Below are 26,415 nucleotides of genomic sequence, written 5' to 3' on the forward strand. Positions count from 1 at the left end.
AAATATTGAGTGCATTCCTCCAGAGTGAAAAAGATAAGTCTGTACTCTAAGTACAAGTTGAAGCCAGGTAGCAACTGTGCTTTCTTGGATTTTCTTTGATGATAAAATTACATGAATTCTTACCATAGTAACCTCCATTGGAGAGCTCCTTTTCTTGTGTTATAGCCAGGGAGACGGGCTCAAAGAGCTCGCAGCCCATTCTGCTGGTCAGCCCCTCCATGGTGGCCAGGTATTTGATCTTCAGATCATAGCAGGTGATGTTGCTCTCCCCAACTGTTTGGGTGTTGAATTCTGCAAGGAATTTCTTGAACACGTTGCTGATGCGGATGCGGGTCAGGATGTTCCGCTGCTTTATGTTGGAGTTCAGTGACTCCGGGATGAAACGCTTGTAACTGGTGGGATTAAGACAAAAAGAATATTTTAACTTAACTGTGCAAATCTTCAGTTTTAACTTAGGAAACATGGTAAATAAATGTCAACTGTCTTAGGAAAAGTGAGGTATAAAGAAAGAACAAATTTCATATGCTTGTACATTGAGTATCGGATATTACCTCATCTCACGGGAAGCTGCTGAAAAGGGTATACCGACGTCCTTGGCATAGTGAGTAATAGCAAGCACGGCCATGCCCAAACATTCATTTTCTATCTCATGTTGCTCAGCTTCTGACTGGGCTTCCCTCAGGGGAGCCTTGCCCGTCTGAAAATCATGTTGGCACTGTGCAAAAACAAACATGACCAGTGTTAGAATTAAATCTGACACCATTCGTACAAGAACACCAACAACAACAACAAAAAACGGGAAGAGATTAAAATTAGACATGAGAACAGAAAGGATTAAACTAGATGAGTTAAAAATGATGACTTGTGTAAAAGCTAAACCTTCCCAGCACACACCTGGAAATAAAGGTATTCAAGGGAACCGACGTCAAGCAGCGGCGTTCCCTCTGGTGTTTTCTGGGGGCTCTGTCCTCTGAGTTTATTGAGGCAGTGTCTCCAAACTGGAGACTCTCCTTCTGTGGTGCCATGCCAGTTCTTAAAATAGAATCTTAAAGAAAAGACAAAAATTCCAGGTTAAAAACAATAATACTGATCATCTGAAAACCAGGTTAGGCTTTATTTGCTGTACTTGTTTTATGGTGAATTAACTTTTATTTAACTATGGCTACTTCTAACAGTGTGACTGTTCTTATTTTCCAATGTACATGTGGATCTTGGCAAATTAAAATCAAATTAGAAAGTTAGTTTAGTAATTGATTTAAAAAATGAAACCGATATTTTACAGTTATATATTTTAAGCTTTTCTAATAAAAGCCCATAATTCAATTTCTCAGAAAATCATACTACTCCAAATAACACAGACTATTTTTTTTAGACTCATATTATACTATGGGCTGTACAGTCATGAGGAAGACTGCTGACTTGACAGCTGTAAAGCAGACAGTCAATGGCACATATCACAGAAAGGATAAGAAACCTTTATGGCCAGCCTTTCCTTTTTTAGATTCTTTATTTCTCATATATTGACAAGATTACAAAAGCTTAATATCCATGGCCTCAAGGTCACAGTTCCAGCATTGATCTGAAGACACATTACTTGTATATACATAGCCAATAAGAAATCAGTTAGCCAGCAGACACTTCTTTAAAATTAATATTCAATCTTCTTATAGGTAGCACTTCATAGAGCATTTCTGCATACATTCACCCTAGGAGATGGCTACTTCAGTTAGAAATTCATGCTGGTTGCACATAACCATTATTTGTTTATGCAAAAAAAGTTTTTATATTGGGACACACAACCATAATACACGGTTTGTTAGCTTTGTTTGCTTAGGTGCAGTGCAGACAGACAGACTGCAGAAAGTACTTAAAAAAACTCAGGCGGACTCAACTTCAACTTCATCCACAAGCAATTTTCTCTTCAGCTTTAATAAGCGAAAGAGGAAGTGTGACTGACAGCACAGGAAAATATTTTTTCTTTTTCTATAACATGCTGCCAAACTAGTACATTGGAATATCTGAAGGGGAACTTAAAGAGTATTCCAGTCAAGTGTAAACATGACACTGCTTTGTCAGTATGATATAAGACCTCAACTTTTTCTAAGTTGAATTCTTACAAAAACTCGCCCCAAACATGGTGGCAGAAAGCAATTTAGTCTGATCAATCCATAATTTGGACTTTGGACTCTACTCTTGGAATCACATTTACAACTTTAAGAATTTAATCTGTCAAGTCTAAGATCAAAAATCAAGGCATGGGCAAGACACTGGCATCAAGGTATATCAAACCAATAAAACTTCACATTATACTGTTCCAACAGGCCAAGTGTCAGACTAAGTGGAAGGGGCAAAGTGGGGACATGATCAGGACAAGGGAACGGACTGTTGTACTTACTGACCTTTCAAATCCATCGAACAACTTTTTTATTTATTTATTTTCAAAAAAGCAGCAAGCATATTTTAAAGTACAACATAGCAACAATGTTCCAGTTATTATGAATCAAATACATCTCTAAACAAGTGATTTTTTTTAGCCTTGAATTAAAAGAACTCAGTATTTCAGCTGCTTTGTAATTTTCAGGAAGTTTGTTCCAGATTAGAGAAGCATAAAAACTGAATGTTGCTTCTCCGTGTTTGTCTTGCTGCAAACCTCGCCTGCAGTCAGAGCAGATAGGAGTCCCATTCTACTCCATGTCCACATTGGAAATGAATCCCACATGCTAATGCTGCGACACCAATGTTTGATAGCAACTTAAAAAGGTCAGTAAAACTACTCTATCAGCAAAGTAGTAAGCCTCCCAGATACATTGTTGCAAAGGTGAGCAACAAGCAGTGAAAGTGCAAGCTTCAATTAGAATCATTTGATTAGAAATTCATTAAACAGATTTATTTTTTCAATTAAACAAATAATGCAGTTCAAACTGACTGGTGTAGCATCCATATATTTTTTTAAAGCTCTTGAATTCAATAAATTAAGTCGAGAACCCCAGTGAAATGTTAGAGCTGTTGGCCAGATTGCAAGAGCTATTAGCACTTTTTTTCTATTGAAAACATAATATCCAACACCAGCAATGTCAGTTATGGCTGCTAACTCATTCTTACCTCATGCGATAGTGCAACTTGATACCGCTGTCCTCTTTGATGTTGAACTCGTGGCTTGGAGAGTACCAGGTGCCAGTTGCATCATTGTAAAGGGCAAACAAATTATGGCACAATGGAGAAATAGCTAAGAAAGAAGAGAGAAAAAGTAGAAGATAAACACTAACACTAACATGGCACAGATCAATCAGCCTATAAAGCAAGATGAACTAATTAATCAATACACAAATTCACAAAGTCTTACAAATCATTCTTATTTGTATCAAGTGTTCTCTCTCTTAGATATATTTTTAAAGATTTTTCTTAAGCATATTTTTAAGTACAAAGAAACCCAATTCAGTTATATTTTCTTTTCTTATATGTTCTATTTTGAATTTCTATGACATGTTCAGAGTCTGGTTTTGTTTATTAATTGAATGACACTACTTATATTTCAAAAGGCAATAAATTTAAATGAAGTGAACAATAGAAAAATATAAGCAAAAGGTAAACAGATTTTGCCAAACAGCACAACCATTTATCAGCTGTTGGAAGATGTTCAGAATATCCAACTGTAAATTAGGCATTGGCCAGTATGACAATTTGACAGTATGACAACATTCAGTAAAATTAACCCACTAAATTTTATATTAGTCTTTAGGTGCATAATTTAAAGAATATTATATCTTGACATTTTGTTTCTAAAAAGGTATCACAATGGAACAGAACTATATTATCTGATTATTCAGGCTATTTGCTCAGGTAGCAAGCCTCCCGTCAACTCTAGTTATTCCAATGTCTGATTACCGTATTTTTCGAACTATAAGCCACTACTTTTTTCCCACGCTTTGAACCATGCTGCTTATAGCCTGGTGCGGCTTTTCTGTGCATTTTCCTTCAACCACCAGGGGGTTCCTTAGCAGGAAGTGAATCACTGGAAGTCAAAATTGGAAATCTAAGTAGAAAGTGCTGATTTTCATTTAGAACAAGCACATGCTAGCAGCAGGCACGACAGAAAAATGTTTTCAAACACATTCCCCCTCATCATGAAAACCACACGAAGAAGTTCATGTGATGCAGCTTTAAGTTGAAGGCTATCGATCTGGCCTTCAACTTAGCAGATTTATTCAGAGTTATAGGAAAACCGAGAACAGAGAGCGGCGGAGATACCAGCGGCTTATAGCCCGGTGTGGATTATATATGTACCTTTCCAGTTTTTTTTTGTTTTTTTTCTTTGTGGGTGCGGCTTATAGTGAGGTGCACTCTATCGTCCGGAAAATATGGTACTCAGAATAAAGATTGTTGAAAATATTTGCGTTTGGAACCTCAACTTAAACTCAACTTAAGACAGTTTTAATCTTTCTTCCAGAAATTCTAAAGAAAATGTTTTTTTGTTTTTTTTCTTTTTCGTCATACCCAATTAAGTAGAAGAACTTGTTTTGATTGGCTATTACCACTGCTAAAAAAAATACAACTTTACTGCATTTCCACAGTGTTTATCAATGGTTTATCAATTTGTTTTGAAATATGTCAAGTTGTGCCTTAAAACTGTTTAAGCATTATAGATTTTTGCATCAGAATTCGAATTTCAGTCCGAGTTCATATTAAAGCCCCAAACCTGTGAAATGTAACATTTTATAAAGGTCAGGTTATGTAAACATGATGCCGCATCAGGTTTACAGTTCTAAAAAGATAGAACTGAACCAAACAACGGGGAAGTCACTTACTACACTTCTTGGCAGCAGTGACGCACAGCTCTTCAGCTGTGTAAGTTCCTTTGATGTACTCCAGGTGGCGTGTTTCTGGTATGTAAAAGTGGATTTCCAGGCCCAAAGTAGAAGCAGGAAGGGAGGAAAATTGGGTCTTCTTATTTTTCCTCATCTTCATACAGAGTTGCCTGCTCAACTCCATCACGAATGAAGCTGACATTCAGATTCTGAGGACATGGAGTGAAAAACAAATGATACAAGTCAGACGCAACATTCGAGGCTAATTCAATGGCTATTCTGCAACAAGATTCCTGGCTTTAAACTCTGCATTTCTATTTCATGATTGATTGGATATAACAACAAATAAATCCAAATATTAGAGTCATTATAAACTGATTTTTAGTCTTCTCCTGGCTTCTGTTTTTAGCTTTATATCAGGCCTGACCTGCAGGTTCCTTTCTCTTTATAAGGATGACAACAAAATAAAAATAAGTAGTCTGTTGTTTCTTCAATAGAGGTCATAATTTTTAATCAGAATTAAAAACGAGTTTCATAAGACTGCATCCCGTTATGCTAAAGTATAATCCCTATCCTTCATCCAGTTTTTACCAAACTCCAACAAAGCACAAAGAACATGCCTTTTACAAAATAGACACTGAAAATGGAAGGCTGGTCTTGGTTTTGATTCATTTATTTAAGCAGGGTGCCAACGAAAACAAATAAACATGTGACAGATTACTATATTTTTATATTCCATTATTGATTTCACCACTACAATAGGATCTAAAGCCATCCTTTCAATCCAAGCACTCAACTTTGCGGTTAGCTTAGTACAAAGTAAAAGTACTTGGTGTGCAATTTGTACAGCTAGATGACTATCCTTCTATTGAGAAAAACTAAAAAGTCAAGCAAAATAGCACAAAAAAAAGTGTGCAAAGAGACAGTTGGTACAGGACCAAAACTGCATAGCACACATTCTTTCAGCAACAAAAAAACAAAGTCTTTTTGTTTTTTTGGCATTTGCCAGATAGTCCAAAGCAAGGAACTAAAAAATTCCAGGTTCTTGTTAATGTACTTGTTAGATTTAGTACATTTTATACTTCTAAACTCTGATTCCCCTGCAACACCGCTCACCTAATTCTACACCCAGTGTCGGTAAATTTCAAATGCAGCACATTACTAAATAAATAGCAAGTCAAATTTAGTTCTTTAAATATATTGAGTTTGGTTAAAACATTCATCAGGGCTTGTATGATGACACAGCATATATAAGAAAAACCCCCACTAAACTCTGAAATAGAAGAAGAATCAATAGTACTTTACTCAATAGCAACGAAACTGGAAAAAGGAAGCTTTGGTTCACATTTTATCAACTTGTTCTTGCTTGTTCTTCCCAACTAAGCTAAGTAAATGTCTTAAAAGTCTAATAAGCTAAAACATTTTTAAAAAAGAGCATTCTTTGTTCTTTTTTATCACAAACTTCAGACATTCACATAAAGGAAAGTCGCTAACGAAGCCAGAAACTGGCCAGCTCTCATAAGCTGCATGATAACTGGCCCATCAACCACTACAGATGAATTTCTTCAGAAGAGAACATCTGAGTCATCTTCCTCCAAACAGCAGGTTACTCAACCTGTTACAATATATCACCTCTCCCTTTACCGTGTAAATGAACACCAAATACAACCAATGGCTTCAAAAGAGCAAGAGTTGCCGTTACTTCACGATTATGCGCTTTGATGTACAGACCATTATAATTACTGGTTTCACTTTTCCCACCAAAATAACAGGAAACAATGTCCAGTCTCTACTAAGCTACAGACAGACAATGGCACTTGAAAGTTTTCATATGTTGGAAAGAGGTCAATAAAAACACAGCAACAATTCATTCTATATTCTTGTTGGAAATGTTGACAGTCTTTTTGAAATCAACTTACAGGAACTACTAGTACTACCAGATAATACGTGCAAAGTGGTCTGGAATTGTCTCTTGTCCTTATTAGGCACAGACCTGTTGCCAGTATGTACCAAGATTTTAAAAAGTTACAGTTCCAAAATTGTAAAATTGTAATCTCATGTTTCTAAAGTTCACAGTCCTTTTGAAGAGATGGCAGAGAAAACGGTAGGCGGTAAATTCTCTGGCAGGATGGAGCACAATGTAAAGTCAATCCTGTTCCTGCACACTCAAAATCAGCTACAATCAACCACACTTTTCATTTGTTGGGCAACATTAACGTTTGCTCAGAAGATGAACAATCATTGCGTGAAAACTAATGGCACACCACCCATCTCCATTTTAAAATGTAATGGTGTTGAGCTGGTCACAACAGATAACAGCTTACTCTGTTTTTCACAGAGAAGGGTATTTCTGCTTTAATATTTGAAAATTACTTCCAAATTTAGTAGATGGTTTATCAAAATGAGCATAACTACAAATAAATATTATACCAATAGCTGTAGTATTCATTATGTGACATTATTTTGATAGCAGCAGGTATATTTGTTGCCACTTGCTCATGTGTTAAATAACGATTAAATACAATCACACATTTTCAGGCTCAACAATTACTGACAATTGTGGCTACTTGTTTGCAATTTCAGTTAGCCAAATACTAAATTGATTATCCACTACCCAAACACAGTACTGCTTTAAAAAAGCTTAATTGGCTTAAATTGAAGTTAAATCTAATTTACTACAAGCTTAGGACTATGTGGATAGATACTGCAAACAAAAAAAAGTTTTAGTGTAGTTCTGGTTAAGCAAATACTGATACTAAAGGCATGAAGCCCTTCTACACTTCCAGCTAATGGTAACGCTTCTCTCTGACTAGCAGTGTTGTAGATAAATAAAATAAAAACTAAATAGCACAAAATAAAACAGCTGTTCTAGCTATATTCAGAAAAATAGAATAATTTGTTAATTTTTCTTTAATTCAGCTCTTAATTTGGCTTTTCTTGCTGCCTGAGCCTGACAGGAAAAAAACATGAAACCACACAGTTTTTTATATTTTAATGAGATTTTATAGAAAAACATTACATAAGAAGGGAAAATAATCAACTATACTCCATGCATTCCTACTAAAGAATACCTAATACACTATGTATAATTTTCTCCAGTTGAGCAGTAATGTTGTTATTGTGCAGTTACAACCTCACAAAAAAAGAAAGGAATAAAAAGTGAGATTTTTAGCAGCTGCCCTGTTCACTGATGTGAACTGTCTGGATGATGTATATGCAGTCGTTGCAGGCAACGAGCAGATGAGAGGACAACGCTCATCTGAACTACAGCGGCTCTGCCTGCCAACAATGCAAACTGCTGCAAACGCTAAAACGTTCAATCTCTATCACCTGCAGTGCTGTTTGCTGAAGCCACTTATGTGAGCTAAAATTAGCACTTGGATGTGCAGCACAACCAATATGCAAACAGGCAGGAACCATCGGTTTTAATCAACAGAACAGGTCTAGGGGTGCTGCACTCAGTTGGTAGAGCACACGCACCATGTGCAGAGGCTATGTGGTTATCAAAGGTTCAAATCCTGGTTTCAGGCCATTTGATGCACGTTTTCCCCTCAATTTCCCCGTCAAAATGTGTTAAGAGTGCTGTTATACTTTGTGGTTTTAAAGGTATCAAAGAGAAATCTGAATCAGCTAAAATCAGTATCAGCAGATCAAAGCTTTACAAAAAGAAAAGGGACCATCCTTCAACAACCCTGCTGTGAAGACACAACTTGTGTGAGGCGCTATATAGATCTGTTGCTTTGCAGTTTTTGCAGTGATCTGAGGCAAAGACCAACACAGGGAAATGAAACTGGCATAAGGGTTATAAACAGCTTTATAAACAGAACTAAATACAATGTATATGCCATCCAAGTATTGGCACCTTCTGTTATGACAAGATCGCTGACCAGGAAAGCTGTCAAATTACCATTTGTTCAAACACTATAAGCCATTTCCTGGCATTCACAGGCACCATGGCCAACCGTGAATACTTCAGACCCCCTCTAAAAACGCTTCTAATCACCTATTTTAACAATTCAAACATCAAATATACATTAATATGCAATGATATTAACAGTGGAAACCGTCTTGAGACTATAGCAGTAGCTAGCATCCATAGTCTTCCTTATCTCCACTCTTAGGGCTACAGCCAATCAGCACCCAGGAAAATGAACGATTTTCGTATGTAGCTTTGTGCCAAAAGACCTCAGCTTCTTAAGCTTCATTTTCTTGTGTATATTTTAGATATTATCTAAGAAATTTTCTGAACAGCAAATAGGCATGAGCCCATTATACGTAAAGGACCTCCATCTTGACTAATATGTGACACACATCTGTCTGCTAGTAGGGATTCAACAGCAGAACACGACTGACTCAACGTTTAAAGTCTCACAGTTGGTTGCCGTGCAAAGTTTATTCATCCAGAGAAGCTGGAAGAATTAGTTTTTGCAGTCAGAGATCTGGGGGATTTGTACTCAAACTGTTGACCCCACAACACCAGCTCAAATGACAAAATGCAGAATCTGAAAAAGGTGAATTGATACTTTTTATCTTTTGCAAATGTTTCTACAAATGTCCCTTCAACAAAGATACAAAATGCTGCCTGAGCTGTCCAACTGGCTTCTAAATAGCAAATAGTGGAGAGGTAGTCTTGTTCTTTTAATGGATGTGTACAAAAGAGAAATTCGATCTCCTTTATGCAATACTATTAGACTGTAAGGTCTAAGGGTATTACCACCACTGACTGAACAGTAGAGTTGCCCAAATATATACTAATTAAAAGAAAAACACATAAGGTGTAAATTAACATACCTTGTTGTTCTGTGGATAAACCTAAAAAGTTTATATAAATATGATCATATGCCAGAAAAGCCCATTTTTAAAACGTGTAATATTTTAGGATCAATAAGCTTGACACAGCAACTTCCTGTTAAATGTTCCCAATATGAATATAACCTTAGATTGAGGCTTGGAATAAAACACAGTTGAGCACAAGACCAGACCTTTAGTATTTCCCTGGCACTGAAAATGAAATGTGAAGCCATTTTTCAATAAAAGTCCCACACATTGAGAAATGGGCAAATAATAGTGTGGAGATTTGCAAAGTCACTTGCTCCTCATACACGTCATTTTTGCTAACCTATTAGGACTGTAATTAGTGCAAGGAATGTATTAGGACAAACTATAAGAGAAAATAAAACACTGAAAAAATATATGTTAAAATTAAAAAGCATTGGCTGATTTTTTTGTGGTACTGGAAAAAGGAAAATGTTCTTCTTTTAGATTGTAGTAGATTCATTACTGATTACAATATTCAACAATAATAGAACTCTTTTGGTCATTTCCCCCAATTTTATGCAACCTAGTACATTAGTTGTTATATTATGAAGCCAGAAATACAGCAAGTATCTTTCTGAACAAATAAAACGCATCAGACAACAAAAGGAAAGCATTTTACTCCCAAAATATTAATTGCTCCCCACTGTTATTAATGCCTTGGTAAATGTTCCTTTAAAGTATTTTATCAATTCAGTGTATATAAACCACAACCAATGGTCTTTTCAGTGTACTAAAAACGAGAAAGTTTCATTCAAATCAGATCACATTCTATCACATTCAAATTGAATCCATTAGATCTACATCAATCCAAACATGCTGCAGTTCTATCTGAACAGATTTAATACCTTCTGCTACTTAGTAAAGCCATGCACCTGTCAATCCTCTTTAGTGTAAAAATGGTAATGAATAAGCATACATTAAATAAAGTTCTCACAGGTCTCGATGCCATTGTGAAAACAGCTTCAGTTGATGACAACTATGTTGATTCAAGTCCAAAAAAATGGACTTGAATTAGGATTAAAAGTGATATAAAAATCCAACTAAAATATTAAAGCATGGCAACAGTTGTAAAATTACTGGGGCTGCATGTCACGCCATTTTATGATACCCAGCAATTTATTGTTTTACAATGTTGTACTGATCACTTTCCTATCTTTGTACCATGGCCATAGGTGTCTTGAAAGGCCTACATAAATAAAATATAAACATGCAAGCAATTTATTTCTGTAATTTCCATATGATTTATATACATTCTATACTTGTGTGTAAAAATCAAAATCAGAATAAAGTATCATTTTAAGTCTACTTGGTGAATTTCAGTGGGTGAAAAAATTTTATTCAATTAAATTAAATTTTTTTAAACATACTACTTGTATGTTTAACAGTACAACTTATGTTGTAAGCTACATCAAATATTACAAACATCAAATTTTTTTTTTTAATTTGATTTAAAAACATTAACAATAATCACTGTCTTGAAACATTAACAAAACAAACTATTTTGTTTGAAAATTTTGTTTAAACACTTTTAAATCTTAAAACAATAATGTTCATTTTGAGTTTTCATCAGATTATGTGAAAATGTGGAACAAAATGTTGCTGCTAAACCAATGAAATAAAAAAACAGCAGAGAGAAAATATTTTTTCCTGACGCTGTAATATCTTAGATGGCAGTTTTTCTTAACACGTTATGAAAAAAAATCTGTTTTCATGTTCATTGTTTAAGTAAAAAAAATATGACATATTGTCTGCCCAATTAAATCAAAATCAAAATTATTTTAAAAACTATATAAAAAAGGAGACCCATATTTTTCCTGATTATTTAGGAATTATATTAAAGTCTATATAAACAATATTTAAAGGGCAAAAAATATATATTTTACACAGTGCTGCTTCTTTCCTAGTAATGAGGTTGCCAAACTAAAACTTACAAAACCGCCCACGCTTCACTGGCATTTTTTGGTCTGGGTTTTTTTTTTTTTTTTCGCGCTTCCAGTCAATGTCTCAGTTGTAAATGTTTATCAAAATGGAACTAATTTTAAAACTGAAGACAGAAACAGAAAATATATAATAAACTACTTATAAGAGATCAAATGATATTTAATAAGAATTAAATAAAAACATTTTTCTTTACAGTTTAATTTAAATGTCATATCACTGCCTCTTTAATTATAGGATTAAGATAGAGTTAAAGTAATACAAATAGAGCATTTATATGTATGGAAAGTAATACATTTCAGTCACAAAACATCATTCCCATAAGCTGAATTTCTGTGGTAGCCATCTCAAAATAAAGTAAAAGCATATTCGTATTTTAGACAGGATTGTAATGTAACAATGCATACCTATGACAAGGTGGAGTGAATTTTCAACATTTGTTTTCACTTTCAAATTGAATAATTTTACATAACAAAAAACCGAACTGTAATAAACCCAGAATTCAATTCTTCACACCCTCTTTGAAACATGGACTGTCAACATTTGCTGTCTGTTAACTGTATATATTCAGGAAAAAAAGGTTAACCGTGCAAGAAGACGTTATCTGCCTTCAGAGCAGACAGAAAATGGACGGAGTGATCGAAAGTAGATTTGTTAGCTAACCTTAGCTTGTTGGCGTGTTATAGCAAGGTTCTAACAAAGCAATAAAGGAGAAAGAGAGATAACGTGTGGGTGTTTTCAACTGACAAAAAGTCATCGGCTATTTCCATTGGAAACATTAAATAAACTGACATTTACTCACCTAAAGAGCTTCGCCAGTATGGCAAGTTACTTCCTTTCGTTTAGTAGTACATTTGTTAAGACGATTCGACGGAGTTTATGAGTTTATGCTTTTCTCAGCGGCTTTCGCGTATCCGTTTTCATCGGTTTGATTCGAAAACCTGCTCCCAATGTATTTCCGTATCCAGACAGATGAATATCGAATGTTGTTTTAATATTGGGTAGTCAATTGAAGACTCAGAACCGTTCCTCACCGACTGCTATCCCTTCCTGACAACTAACAACCCTTTCCCGAAAGTTACGCAGTAGCTGGCCGTAAAACTCCGCTGCTGATTGGCTCATACACCCGTCAATCACGGTGACGACATTAACCCTTTAAACAGAGAAACCTTGATTTTTAAAGCTATTTAGCAACCAGTATTCAATCAGCTGTTCAATCAGCTGTTTACAAAAACATAAATTAATAATGATTAAAAAAATACTAATAAAAAACAAACACTGAGTATATGCAGTAAAGCAACTTTACAAATGAACATTCTGACTTAACTAAACATACCCTATACTGATTGCAAAGAATATTGTAGATTTTACATTCTGCCCTTTATAAATTAATACAAGGGAGAGTTAATATGATTTTTTTTAAATAGTCAGGCTGTCTCCTTGGGCAGCCAGTCTGCAGTTGGCTCTTTAACAAGACATGATTCTTAAACCTTCCCAGTTTTAAGACACCTGGAGCCTTAGTTCGTTGAGATAAGAAATGTTTCCAAAACACTGAATTAGTTCCTCTTCTAAGCAGGGAAAACTGCATCATACTTTTTTACATCCAGTTGTCTTGCAGTGTGCAGCATCGTGTATATTAGGGTTACTGTTGTGATACTTTGATTAATAAAATCGATGTATACTCTGTTTTTTGCAGTAACTTTCCATTATTTTTTTTGTAAATATTTTTCCATTTTTCTGTGCAGAAATATATATTCCACATTTATTAATTATCCTTCTCAGTTGTTCATTTCTAAGCTTGTAATTTTTTATAACAGTAGAGTATTTTTTTTCTTACATTGTAAAGTTGCTTTTACTGTAAAGTCTCTTATTCTTTACAGTAAAAGCATGCTTCCATTTATCTTTAACTTGCTGCTAGTACACCGGAATTTATGTACTGTGTGACAAATGAAGGGTTATTCTATTCTATTCTATTCTATTCTATTCTATTCTATTCTATTCTATTCTATTCTATTCTATTCTATTCTAACCATGGCACTTTGGCTTAAGTAAGAAAAACTTTGGGATGCCTTGTTACCCAGCACACCATTAATTCCAACATTTTTTTTCCTGGCCATTTCATTTAAAAAGTTAAATGAAACTTTAACTTTTTAAAGTTTCATTTAACTTTTTAAAAAGTTAAATGAAACTTTTTAAAACACAGAGACACACAGGACAAACAACCATGCACACACACTCTCACACCTAGGGACAATTTAGAGAGGCCAATTAACCTGACAGTCATGTTTTTGGACTGTGGGAGGAAACCGGAGTACCCAGAGAAAACCCACGCATGCACAGGGAGAACATGCAAACTCCATGCAGAAAGACCCCAGGCCGGGAATCGAACATATATATATATATATATAAACACAATATAACTCCAAGTAAATCAAAGTTCTGTGAAATCAAACTGTCCACTTAGGAAGCAACACTGATTGACAAAGGGGACCCTCGTCGGGTCAATCAGTGTTGCTTCCTAAGTGGACAGTTTGATCAACAGCCTTTTTATTCCCAACCCTTGATATTACAAAACATCCTCTTAAGTTACAGAATGATGCTTGTGCTAATTTGATTAGATGGAAATCCATTTTGTTGTGTCAGGACACTGCTGACGCTTTTGTTTCATTTTTATGGCTTTAACGAGGAAGTTGTTGGGCTGCAGCTTATCCAGCTGACCAAGAGAAGCCATGCACATGTACAAGGAAATCAGCCTGTCACAAGATTAAGACAACTAGCAGATTCAAACTCATCTAGTATCATTATTTAATCTGATAAATTATTTTCTGCTAGTAAAAGAGTTGGAAAAACTTGTAGGAATAGATAAGTCAAACTCATCACAGTAAAGAATGTATAATTTTCTTGTTTTTTATTTGTTCTAATTCTTTATTTTCACTTTTTGTGATATCACACATAAATTTGACTTGCTGAGTTTTTCAAAGAGAACCAATTTTCATTTTTGTACCTCTGTGACTCATTAATGGCAATGTTCTATATTTCCTGTTAGTGACCTTTTAAAATGGAATACGGACATAATGACACAACACTGTGTCTCTGACAGCTATTGCTGAAGATTTTTTAATGACATTCAAGCAAAAATAAAGAGGAAATCTTTAACCAGATTTAGGATATAGTTTCTGACCTGCCAAATTTACAGGAATTTCTGCTATTTATATTTACAGTTTTACAAATGCAGTCAATGAATAGGGTGTTACCTTGTGACATCTAACGTAACATAACATTTTAAATTACTAAGACAAAAGCCCTGGAAGATCTTCCTTGATGATTTCTCACCTATGGAGTGGAAAAGATGATTAACAACCCCTCATTTGTTCTCAAACTCACAGTTCAAACTTAACTTTTTGACATTATTCAAGTATATTTAGTTGACCCTCTGTTTTTCCGGCATTTATGGCCACCTGAGAAAAGCCAGCAGGTTCCCAAAGATATTGATGATATGGAGCTGATTGTCAAGTGAAGGAGCAAAGCAAATGAAGGTTATTATAGTAAATGCACAAACGGCAATGAACATGTTTGAACATGTTTGGAAGTAATTCCATCAGACGAAGGTGAAGTATTCTTTTGAAATGATGATGATGATGATGATGATGATGATACATCTTTTATATATATATATATATATATATATATATATATATATATATATATATATATATATATATATATATATATATATATATATATTTGCAATACTTTAAGTTGGTCATTAAAATTTCAATGAAATACATTTGCTTGTAAGGTTTGTGGTGAAAAGTTAACAAAATGGGGGAAATAAGAATTTGGTTAATGAAAGCCAGAATAAATGAGGTTCAATTAAACAAAATGGACAATTTGTTTTATGTTTGCATTGTCTCTCCACTCCCCCTTTTAGTCAAAGTGGAACAGTTTACCAGATGACATCACTGCAGCAGATAACTGTCTGAGTCATCTGGTGTCCACTTCCAGCAACATGTAGGGAATGCACATGTGGTAAATGAATAATCTACTCGTCTTCCTGCATCGAAAGAACGAGGTCCTGAAAGTTCCTCATAAGATAACAGAAGACCAGTTTGTGTCAGAGAGGGACTGCCCACATCCCACAACACAGCAGCAACTCGTTGCTTTTTACGAAAGGAAGTGTAAAGAAGAAAATCCCCCTCAAACTGATTCTGGACACTAAAGACAAATGAACTTTTAGAAGCTAATAGTACTGTGGTGTATCGTTATTCAAGGCGTGTGTGGTGGCTTTCTTTTAGGAGATAATAACTCACTTAACAACTTTGAAATTCACTTGACTTTTAGATTTAGTTGTCAAAAAATGTCCACCACCGCAAAGTGTCATGTTATCACATGACTCAGAGTAAGAAAAACATGCGGCTCGAAGCACGTTTAGCTGATTGGGGTTAGTGCGAGACAAAAACAAAACATATATCATGACTCCTGAGGGGATTTCCACAACCTATCAACACTGTGTACCCTTTCAGTAAAAAACACAACTAATGACAGGTGCAGAGTAACCTTCAAATCAAAAACATGACTCAGATGAGTTTGAAAAAAAAAATATTTTCCAGCCTTAAAATTTACGTGTACAATTTTTTTGGCCATGCCACAAATATATGCACATTGATGGTAAAGAGTGTTTTATGCCGAAAAATTTTTTTTTAAATTATTTTGTTTTGAAATTTTCCAGGAGTGTGCAAAATTATTGTTGAATGGTGATAGAGAAAATCATTATTACTTGTTTTTATAATAAAACTAGGTTTTTCACATTTTTGATCAGAAAGTACTGACCTAGTCAACACTGCAAACATTTGTTTTCAAATATTTTATAGACGTTAAAGACAAATCAGTGCAACAGAATTGAACACGAAGAAGTGCGATGAAGCTGTAGCTCCCCCTGTTGACAGCAATGCAGAACACATCTTCAGAGCGTGGTTAAGGTAGAGCCCTCTGACCACCATTGTTTTGGTTTAATTCCTACAAACTGTCAAATAAATAAACAAATATATATATAAAATCCCTGCTGGATGAAATCATACTTTATGTTAAAGCCTCAATTGTATTAGCTTTTTGCTTCTTTGACATTTAATACATTATTTATGGATGTGATGCTTATGATATTTGTATGTTTATTTCTAGGAGACATCAGTGTTGCTCCAAAATTGAAAACTCCTGAGAAGATAATTATTGCCCAAATGTACATTTTTGTACATTTGTATATTATTTGTATATTTAATTGTGCACCCATTTGCAATAAGAAAAACAACCAACCTCAAACTTTACCTCTAAAGTGATCACTTTGCAGTGAAGAGTATGAAGACGACATAGCCACATCTCCATCCAAGCCCTTAACCTCAAGCACATGAGTTGTAACAACAGCAACTTTTAACATGTTCATAGTTTACAATTTTGTGCAGTACTTTGCTTCAACTGTGGTCATTTAATGGTGCTTTACAAATAAAGTTGGTGGTATTTGTTTTAATTCTATGGCTAGCATAAAAAGTCCCACTGTTGGCACGTTCAAACTGAATTGCTTATTTACTTTACTCGGGTTGCTCTGACCGTGCGAGAAATTTTTTAATGAATAATTCTTCATTTTTCAATGAGCTCATTTATGATCTCAAAAACCATAATTAAATGAAATTAAAATAAAGTTGTGAACAAAGACACAGAGACTTTCATTGTCCTGTTAAAACATTTTTAATGATTTCATACAGAAAGATTGACATATTTACAGCTCCTCACCTGCTGATCGCTGCACCAGTGTCAAGTTGGCAGCCATCCTTCAGTTATCACAGTACTGTACCTTCGATGGGGACAGCATCAGCACTGTGATAACTGAACCAGGGCAGCCTGTCAAGTCTGGAAGCATCGGTGGCCCCTTTTGTCATCGCCATGCTAGTCAGCACATTGCGCAACAATAACACTGTTTGTTTGTTCCTTTTAACATAGACAACAAGTAGACAGAATTAAAATCAGATACAAACAACACATTTCAGAAGATAACCAATGGCTAAGCCCAAGTGATGGTGATCAGAAAATTAGAGCATTTCAAAAGTTTTTATTCAAATATTAATATAGAAGCTAATATATAAAATTCCTTAATATTAATATAGAAAAAAATATATAGATATTCACAGTCATTTATTTGATATATTTGCACAGCGCGGGACACATATATGAAATAAATGCATAATTTGAAAGTAATCAATAATTGTAAGAAAATAAAAAATGTTTTCATTAAAACGTGTCTTTTTAACACGTTTAAAAATGTATGTATTCATCTTTCCTTTATTATGCCACAGTGAGAATGTACTACTTTTTTCTCTTTATACTTTAACTAATGCTGACTTTAAATTAGCTTTTTGCTGATATGGGAATTCAGTAAATAAACTTGCATTGCCTAAAATAGTTTTTATCCTCTTTTACTTTTTCTCTGGAGAATGTTCTAACTTAACCCCACGATTTTGAAACACAAACATTCCACTATTTATGAGTTCAGGTATCATTCAAGGGCGGGGCTTAGAGTGAACAACAGACATTCGATAAATAGCACTACAAAGGACTGTATAATAACTAACTAAACGTATGCATACATAAACATGTAAAGGCGTATAAATGGCTTTTTGAGCTGCTGTGCTGCTGCTGTACAGAAGCCTCGTTAATATTTTCACTTCGTGTAAAACTAAAACAGGTAAACGTTTCATTTCCCCCACTCCCTACTTCTCTCTACTCCTGCAGGGGCCACAGACAAACTTCTGTGTATTATTCATACCAACCACAAGGCTGAGTGACGTCAGACTTGTTATGATTCTCGTCTCGGGCTCCACCCCTTCCTGGCGCGAGCCGCATCTGGAGCAGTCGGTGCGCGGCGCTGGCCCACGCCGCGGCCCCGCCTCCCTTCGTCTTCGGTCCGCCCTCCTGCACTTCATGTAAACAACTCCATTAGCTCCGCAGCACAGGGCTCTGGCCCAAACGCTTCGTGTCAGACGTGGGCAACGAAGCCAACATGTGCAACAACCAAAACAGAGCGAGGCACTAAGCTCACTGTCGGGGTTTGGTACAGCACAACATTCTCACTGTCCTCGGTGATGTAGGCAGAGACCCTGTGATGAAAGCGCGTCCGTGTTGCGTAAACGCTCAATGTAAATAACAGAAGAATAACAGCCACTGTAAAGCAACCCCTCTGTGATACGGGTACTAATAACAAGCAAAGCAGGAGAACTGCCGAGGCTTGTTGCTGCTCTCTATTAAAAAAGGAAATAAAGATGTCTAAATATAGGTTTAGCACAGTTGCTTCTTATAACTACACAACAGTAGCACTATTTTCAACTATTCTAACTAAATGCTAAAGAGCGAATAAATAAGAGTGCAACGCTTGCAGTGAATACTGTGGAGCCAAACGTTAACGCCCAGCATTGCACACACACCCCTTTTTTTTTCTGAGCAAAAACAAAACGCATGCGGTTCGATCCAAATATATAAATTAATTCCTAATTACATTCAACTTCCTTTAAATCTGTAGCACTGAAGGAGCAAACTTACCTTCAACCCACTCGTTTAATTCCCCGTGTTTACATGAATATTTTTAATGACGCAGCAAGACCACACAGAGCAACGTGATTGTCGCCATTTTTTGTTGTTATTGAATTCTTCAAAGCCATGTGACAAAAGAAAAAAGAAAAAAGAAAAAAAAACGTATCAAGATTTTAGAAGAAGCTTCCGATCACAGCGGGAAAAACTCGTAAGAAGAAAAAAAGGTTAATCTTCCGAGTTGTTTGTCTGACGGATTAGTCTGGGTTACTCCACTGACTGACGACTGGAGGCTGTGCGCAATATTTGACAGCTTCGGGACGCTGCCGCCGCCGTATGGCTCGCAACAAGTACTCACTGGATTCCTGCCGTCCGCAAATGACATCCGACTCATGCTTCGGTTTTTTTCCCCCCTTTCTTTGCGCTTCCTGTTTGCAAAGCAACAAAAATAAAAAAATCACTGACTTTATATAATAAAATCTCTGATCTTGTGAAGGCTCTGTCAACAAGTGGCAACATCTAAGAAAATCTCACTAATACGTGAGAATCCTCAATTTACTGTCTAATTACAGGTGCATCCTAATAAAAGATTGATGTTGTAAAGACAAAATCATAACACATCGTGTATTTCAATGATTATGGGTTGAAACTAATAAGAGAAAATAAACAGACTTAGAAAATTAGAAAACATACAAATCATGGCATGCAAAATTAGCAGGAAGATTGCTGATGTGACAATTGTTCTGTTTGTAAACACTAGCAGGTCCATTTCTACAGAGGCTGACAAAGTGATAAATGAATATCAATGTAAAATTGAGTGGAAGAAAAACATGTCAAAAATGATCTTCAAGAGGATTGTGGAGCAAAACTCTTGTAAGAGTTTGGGAAACCTTAAGTGTTCAGAAGCCACCACACAGAACTACAGCTGTGTGGGTCTTGAGACATTGATTCCATCTCCAGTTGCTTGTGTATGTCCCAAAAACTCTTGAATGTACTTTGCTTTATAATTCTCTTAAGGCTGTGGCTATACCTGTTGCCTGTAAATCATTTTAGATGGCAGTTTATCTTTCCACCTCCCATTAATATTCCAGCATCCATCACTCTGAACTACTGGCTGCTTTAGCAATGATCCTTTCCAGCTTAGCTTTTTTTTGGCCTTCTCATTGTGGAGGTCGAATTATAATGGCTAGAAAACTGTCAAGTTAACATTCTCCAACATAAACCTATATTTGAAAGCCATAATAACATTAAAAATCTGTTTCTTTATATTCAAGTTTTAAAGAAAATGAACATTTGGGTTTCATTCCATGTAAACCGTAGTCACTAAAGTTAGCAGAAAATAACACTCATTATACAAGCTTCATCTTTTAAATTGAATTTCTTTCTAACTTACATCGACAGCCTGAAAATGTAAACTTCTGTAGACAGCAAAAAAGATAAACAAGCATATTCTTTGAAAACCTAAAAAATATACTACTAAAAAATATAAAGGGAACACTTCAGTGTTCACTTAAATGTTAAAGTGTTCCCTTTATTTTTTTGAGCAGTGTATATTTGGAAGCACAAAAACAGTGGAAGAGATTAAATGTGTAGCAAAGATTTTTCACTAAAAATGTCTCATTGCATTATTTTAAATCTATTTCAATTATAAAATTAAACCAAGATAAAGTATTTAAAATTAGTTTTTCAAAATCATAAATAAATTCAAAAGTAAACTCATTATTATTTACAATCTGTGTGAAGTAAACGGTTCCCTGCTGGTATAATGGCCCTAAACAGAAGCTTAAATTTTTGCTTCAGGCCAGCTCTGTTTAATGGTGTAATCTATAATTAATGAAGCCACCGTGGAAGAAGATGTGTGCATTTATTGGAATCTATCTTTTTTTTTTTGTTTTGTTTTGTTTTGGAGAAATAGGGTCTGGAATTGTTTTAAATGTCTATACATGTGATTTTGAATTCAGCTGTAAGAACCTCTGCATAAACTAGAATCTGTTTCATGATGTTCCTAATTAATGATTGATGTATGATCTTAATTTCAAATTTGTAGCCATATACATGTAATAACAGATTATAAATACTTCAATAAAAGTTTAGACACAACATTTTGGAGAACTGTGCAATATAATTTCACTTGAATTTAAAATAAAAGTTATTTGAAAACAAACTAACATGTTGTGCTGCGTCAGTAAACTTCTATGTGTATGTAGGAGCAGCAGCTTATCTACAGCCTAGAGGAAGTGGTTTGATAAACTCATCAGTAAGGCCGGCTCTGACCTTGAGTGACTCACTGCAGGGGTTGGGAGACAGAAGAACTTTAACTAAAATAACATCACTGTTGGACAATGTCTCCCACCATTTGTGTGTGTGTGTGTATATATATATACTTCTCTAATGACTTGCTTTGACAGTTTTTTATAAATTCTTTATTCATAGTTTTTTTTATACATTTTTTTATTCATAGTTCTATGTATTTAGTACCTTTGTGTGAGTCCTCGTGAGCTCTCTGACCTTTGATTGCTGATATCACCTGTATTTCCCCACTCCGGAGCAGTATTCTAAATTATGTTATTATTGCTAATATACTAATATGACAACAGTAGTACTAATAGTTTGAATCAATTCATTGTAATTGGACGCTAAACAAGATTTAACAAGACAAAGCAAAACTAAAAACCACAAAATAGAAAACAAAATTATAAGATACAGAATGAGTTCAACTATCAAAAGGATTCTAATATTCAACATTTTAACAGTTTGATGCAGAAAGATGTGCATCAGTGTGATGGTTCTGCTTTTGATGTTCAGGGGGGAAATTTTACTTGACAAAAATCAATAACTTAGTGTTTGTCTGTATTATTGTGTCATTTCCTGATGTTGTTTTCATCCCCCCCACCCCCTTCCCGCGTAAACTATAATTTTATTAGTTGTTTTTAAAAAAAATAACTTTATTATTTTTCTAAAAAATTACATTTATCATAAAATAAATGCTAGTTGAAACACCTGCGGTTACCTTCTGTATTACTTCCTGTTGCCAATACCGTGTTCCAGTGAGAGGAAGTGACACAGACAATACCGGAAATATTACAAAGTTGTTTTTTTTCTGCCATTGTTTACGTTTGATCTTCTCTCTATTTTGTCTTATTTGGAGCTTTCGCGTTCGATTTATTGTGTTGCTATGTTACATTCCCATAATTGATTAGTAAAAATAATTCAACCACTTAACTCTCGTACTAACTGTATTAAAAAACTACAGTAACCAGTTTGCCCAGCGAAGTAAACCCATCCGCATTTTTCCTGGATGATGCGCGCAAAAAAATAGGGCGTTGTGGAGACTCTCTCATTCATTCGCGGAGGACAACCTCTGTTCTTAAAGACGCAGGGAGCGACCCACGTCCACAGGAGCGAGAGAAGGAAAAGGAAAAAAAAGGCGTTTTGACTTCGTTCCTGTCCAAAAGGGGAACAGTTCCGCTGCACGCAAAGAGAAGGCAGTGCGTAAAGATCCACACGATTCCACTGACACGCTAAAATATAGTTCCAAACCGTTGTTTTTGTTGTTCAAGTGTGCAGCAGAATACAAATTACTGGTGCAAACCTAAATCTGGAGCATCTCCTACACTTTAAATACTATTTTTTTTTTTTACATTGGGAACTCTTTGTTATTGTAGCAGGATATGGCCAAGCTTTTGCGTGCTGCTGTTTTGGGTCCACCGGGATCTGGAAAAGGCACGATCTGCAAGAGGATTGCACACAGCTTTGGCCTGCAGTACCTGTCCAGTGGCCACTTTCTACGCGAGGGTATTGCAGCCAACACAGGTAAGAAAGCCAAAACAGCACTTAAGTGGTGACAACAGGAAGAGCCTACCCAAAATTAGCTATTTTATCTGGTCTTTCGCAATGTGGGGGGTTTCCACTACAATAATAATATAATTTGGGGAAAAATAGGGCAGTTTAAAACTTCAAAAATATATATATTTTTTAAGGGGTCATACTCGTTGTTTGTTTTGCTAGTTTAAGAAGAAATGACTACTTGACTTAATAGCTGCAGCAAGTCTCTGGCACCACAGCAGCACTCAAAAAAAGCAACAAAAAAAAGATTGATCATTCTTGCGTTCACAAGACTTTATGGCAGTTTGTTACCTTATTAAAAAATTTATCGTTCTCTCATAATTTTCTCAAGTATTTCGAATTAACTTTCCACACCTAGAATTGCTTCAATTCTCAACAAGATATAAATAACATGACACAAAATTTTGGCATAAAGAACTTAAGAAAGAAAGTTCTGATTCTGTTTTTATTTTTTTTCCCCCCCAGTTCAGTTGAATGATGTTTTTGTTAAACTCTGGGACTCGGTGGAAGTATTTATGTAATAACCCACAGGAGACCCTGCAGCTTCCATCATAAACTTAAAAAGTTGCAGTGACAGTAACAGAAACTGGTGGTGATGACGAACCCAACAAGCTCGGCTCTATCTTTTCCTGCTTTATTCCCCCCTTTCCTTCTTTTTTGAAATCTTCGGAAGCAGAAACAAACATGCTGTGCTCTATGTTTACTTGGCTGTCATGTGTCAGAGGCTGGCATGCTGGCGAAGACCTACATAGACAGAGGCATGCTGGTTCCTGACCAAGTGATGACCAGATTGATGTTGCCCAAACTGGAGCAGCTGCAGAACCACAGTTGGCTACTAGACGGTAAGAAAGCTTATGTTTTTGCCACTTTTGCTTCTGCTTACTCAATTCCACTGGTGCACAGGGGGGAAAAAAAGCAGAACTGTACATAACCGTTTCAGTTTTTAGTCATGATTCATAGTAATGAAAGATATTTTCTGCCATGCACCCTGAAGGTTGTTGTGAGAACTGCCAGCTAACCCTTAAAGCTGATTGGCCCAACCAAATGCCACCCCTCAGAATCCTACAGTGAATTGGAAATTTATAAGCAGGACTACATGCAAACACTTTATAGCAAAAGTGTTTGCTGTCCAAGTCTGTCCATGGACATTACCACCGAATCTGAGTCATTGTGTAGAAAAGTTTATTTAAATTAAAATCTCAAAAACTTTAGCAGGTTTAATCATGTCTGTGCTTGTAAAAATAACAGTAAACACTAACTGACTTAACTTAAGTATACATAGCCCCTCATCCCTTTGCTGTTTTGACAAAGTAGTAATCATTCACAATGCTGGCTGGAAGAATATGTTTTAACACAGAAAAAGTAGATTCATAGGAAAAGAAGAAAATAATGTTTGGCCAGTTTGATTTCAGCTGATATTTTATTTCTAAAACGTTTTTATTTAATTACTATTGAAATGAATTTGTCTCATATTGTTGCGTTGTTTCAGTCAGTTTTACCGGGTTATGGAGTGCTGCACTTGTGACATTTTTTGAGTTGGATTTGAACTTCATGACCCCTCAGGAACCAAGCCAGCCATTAACTTTAATGGTTACTTTACTGTCCTTCTCAGCTCTGATGAGGCTTTTCAGTAGACTTTGTTTCTGTTCTTTTTCTAACGACTCTGCAACCTGCGGCTCTAGAGCCACATGTCCTTCACAGCAGCTCTTTGTAACTTTGGCCAATAATGTTAAAGATCTGAGAAACGTTTTTAAGAAAGGCTAGTTCTAGGGACTTTGCTGTGTTTTCTCATGCTATATATTTGAATAAGACTTACTAAATAAACTGGCACTCATGCTAGAAGGACTTATTTTTAGCTCTTTCATTTTGTCATCAGATTGACAATAATATTATTTAAAAAATGATTTTGTTGTCTTCTTTTAACAGTTTGAAAATATCCTTGTTGTAAAATCTAAAAGTAGATATAAAGTTGTAGTCATAAGCATATTAAATAATGTTACATATATATTAGTAATATTCAGTACAGGTAAAATCCCTTTCTGTATCTGGTTCAAACAGTTTCCATGTTTAGAGTCTGATTACTATTGAAATCCCACAAATCCATATTGACACTTATACTTTTAAAACGGGCTAAAAAGAACAGTGTACTCTGGGAATTGTAGTCTGGAGAAGTATGGAATTTCGAATTTGGAAACCAACTCTGAAAGTATGTTAAGAAAACAAAGCAGGTGCAACTCTTGAACTTACTGACCTTAATTGTAACATCTAAATCCATGCAGCTTAAATAGATGTCAATAAATATATGTAAAAGATTCCTTGTTGATGTGTCACCATTCTTGTTAAATTGGGCTTGTCTGTAATGGCTGGGTGTGGTGGAACATCTGTAATCATGGCCATTGAGTATCAGTATTGGAGAAATAACTAGGCTCATTGTTTTTGCATACTTTGCGTGTGGAACCACACACACACCCACACATACACACAAAACACACCCAAAAGAAAAGAGGTTGCTGTGACATTTCCATTGTTGAACTTTACCCGCTGTGGTGGAGAGACTTGATGAAATAAACTTGAATGTTGAAACATTGGATCTTGAATATAAACAAGTAAACCATTAATCGAGAGAGGACACAACTCCAGGTTAGAAAAACCAAAATGAATTTAATCATAAGATGATCTGATTTCCAATGCCTGCAGGGCCATATCAGTATATTAGAACATCAAAGCAAAGTAAATGCATCTATTGAAAAGCTCACAATATAAATTCAAAGCTATTATTGTCATATGCACAATAAGGAAAAATGTTTCCTTATAAAATAAGATACTTACTTTCTTGACCACATAGGAAACCAAAAATGTTACATTTAGGTATAAAGTAAATAAGTAGTCAGATAAAATAAAGCATGCAATAAATAGAAATATAAACTATGCAGAATACACACAGTGTACACATTTGTGCAGATACTGTGCTACGTAGATTAGTTTGAAACGGTGAGTAGTGCATTCACAACTCAGAGATTTCTGTTGTTTTGGTTGATGGTCCATGAGCTTACAGCTGAAGGAAATCAGAAATTAAAGTGGGAAAATGCTGGCCTGACAATTGTCCAGCACAGTCATTGGCTTCCTCAACATGGAGGGTAAGACTCGAATGTTCATCACCAATGAAGCTGGCTGTTCAGAATTCAAACATGTAAGTGGAAAGTTGAGTGGAAGAAAAAGTATGGTTAAAAAAGACAGGCAAGTTCCAACTCCTAGTTCAAAGAGTATCATGCCTCTGTGCTTGGTTGGCCATCAAACTTATTCCAACCTAAAACCTGCAACCTGTCTGAATCACCTTTACGCCACACCACACTGATGAAGTATTTTATGTAAAAGGAGCGCTGACTAAGTATTAAAGGGAAAAGAAACCAAATTTTCATTAACTGTAAGCAACGTC

The 26,415-nt window shown here is 35.5% G+C and overlaps 2 protein-coding genes across 5 annotated transcripts in view; one reads left to right on the forward strand and one right to left on the reverse strand.

Moving 5' to 3' along the window:
- jak1 (Janus kinase 1) overlaps positions 1-12,641 on the reverse strand; it is a 31,513-nt gene extending 18,872 nt beyond the window's left edge. Inside the window, exons 1-6 of the mRNA XM_008406151.3 lie at positions 12,364-12,641; positions 4,806-5,014; positions 3,103-3,226; positions 895-1,045; positions 552-715; positions 124-392 (exon numbers count right to left, since the gene is read on the reverse strand). Coding sequence (XP_008404373.1) covers positions 124-392; positions 552-715; positions 895-1,045; positions 3,103-3,226; positions 4,806-5,007 — 910 coding nt within the window. The 5' untranslated portion in view covers positions 5,008-5,014; positions 12,364-12,641. The remainder of the gene's footprint in view (positions 1-123; positions 393-551; positions 716-894; positions 1,046-3,102; positions 3,227-4,805; positions 5,015-12,363) is intronic.
- Positions 2,671-26,415, forward strand: part of ak4 (adenylate kinase 4) — a 29,248-nt gene continuing 5,503 nt past the window's right edge. Inside the window, exons 1-3 of one of the 4 annotated variants that reach the window (XM_081606084.1) lie at positions 2,671-2,760; positions 22,799-22,946; positions 23,702-23,821. In XM_081606084.1, coding sequence (XP_081462210.1) covers positions 22,805-22,946; positions 23,702-23,821 — 262 coding nt within the window. In that variant the 5' untranslated portion in view covers positions 2,671-2,760; positions 22,799-22,804. Of the gene's footprint in view, positions 2,761-22,268; positions 22,622-22,798; positions 22,947-23,701; positions 23,822-26,415 lie in introns of those variants that run through there. The other 3 variants (XM_081606086.1, XM_081606085.1, XM_081606083.1) reach the window with 3 other exon arrangements.

Source organism: Poecilia reticulata, chromosome 4, assembly GCF_904066995.2.
Source record: "Poecilia reticulata chromosome 4, P_reticulata-male-v2, whole genome shotgun sequence".
Lineage (NCBI taxonomy): Eukaryota > Metazoa > Chordata > Actinopteri > Cyprinodontiformes > Poeciliidae > Poecilia > Poecilia reticulata.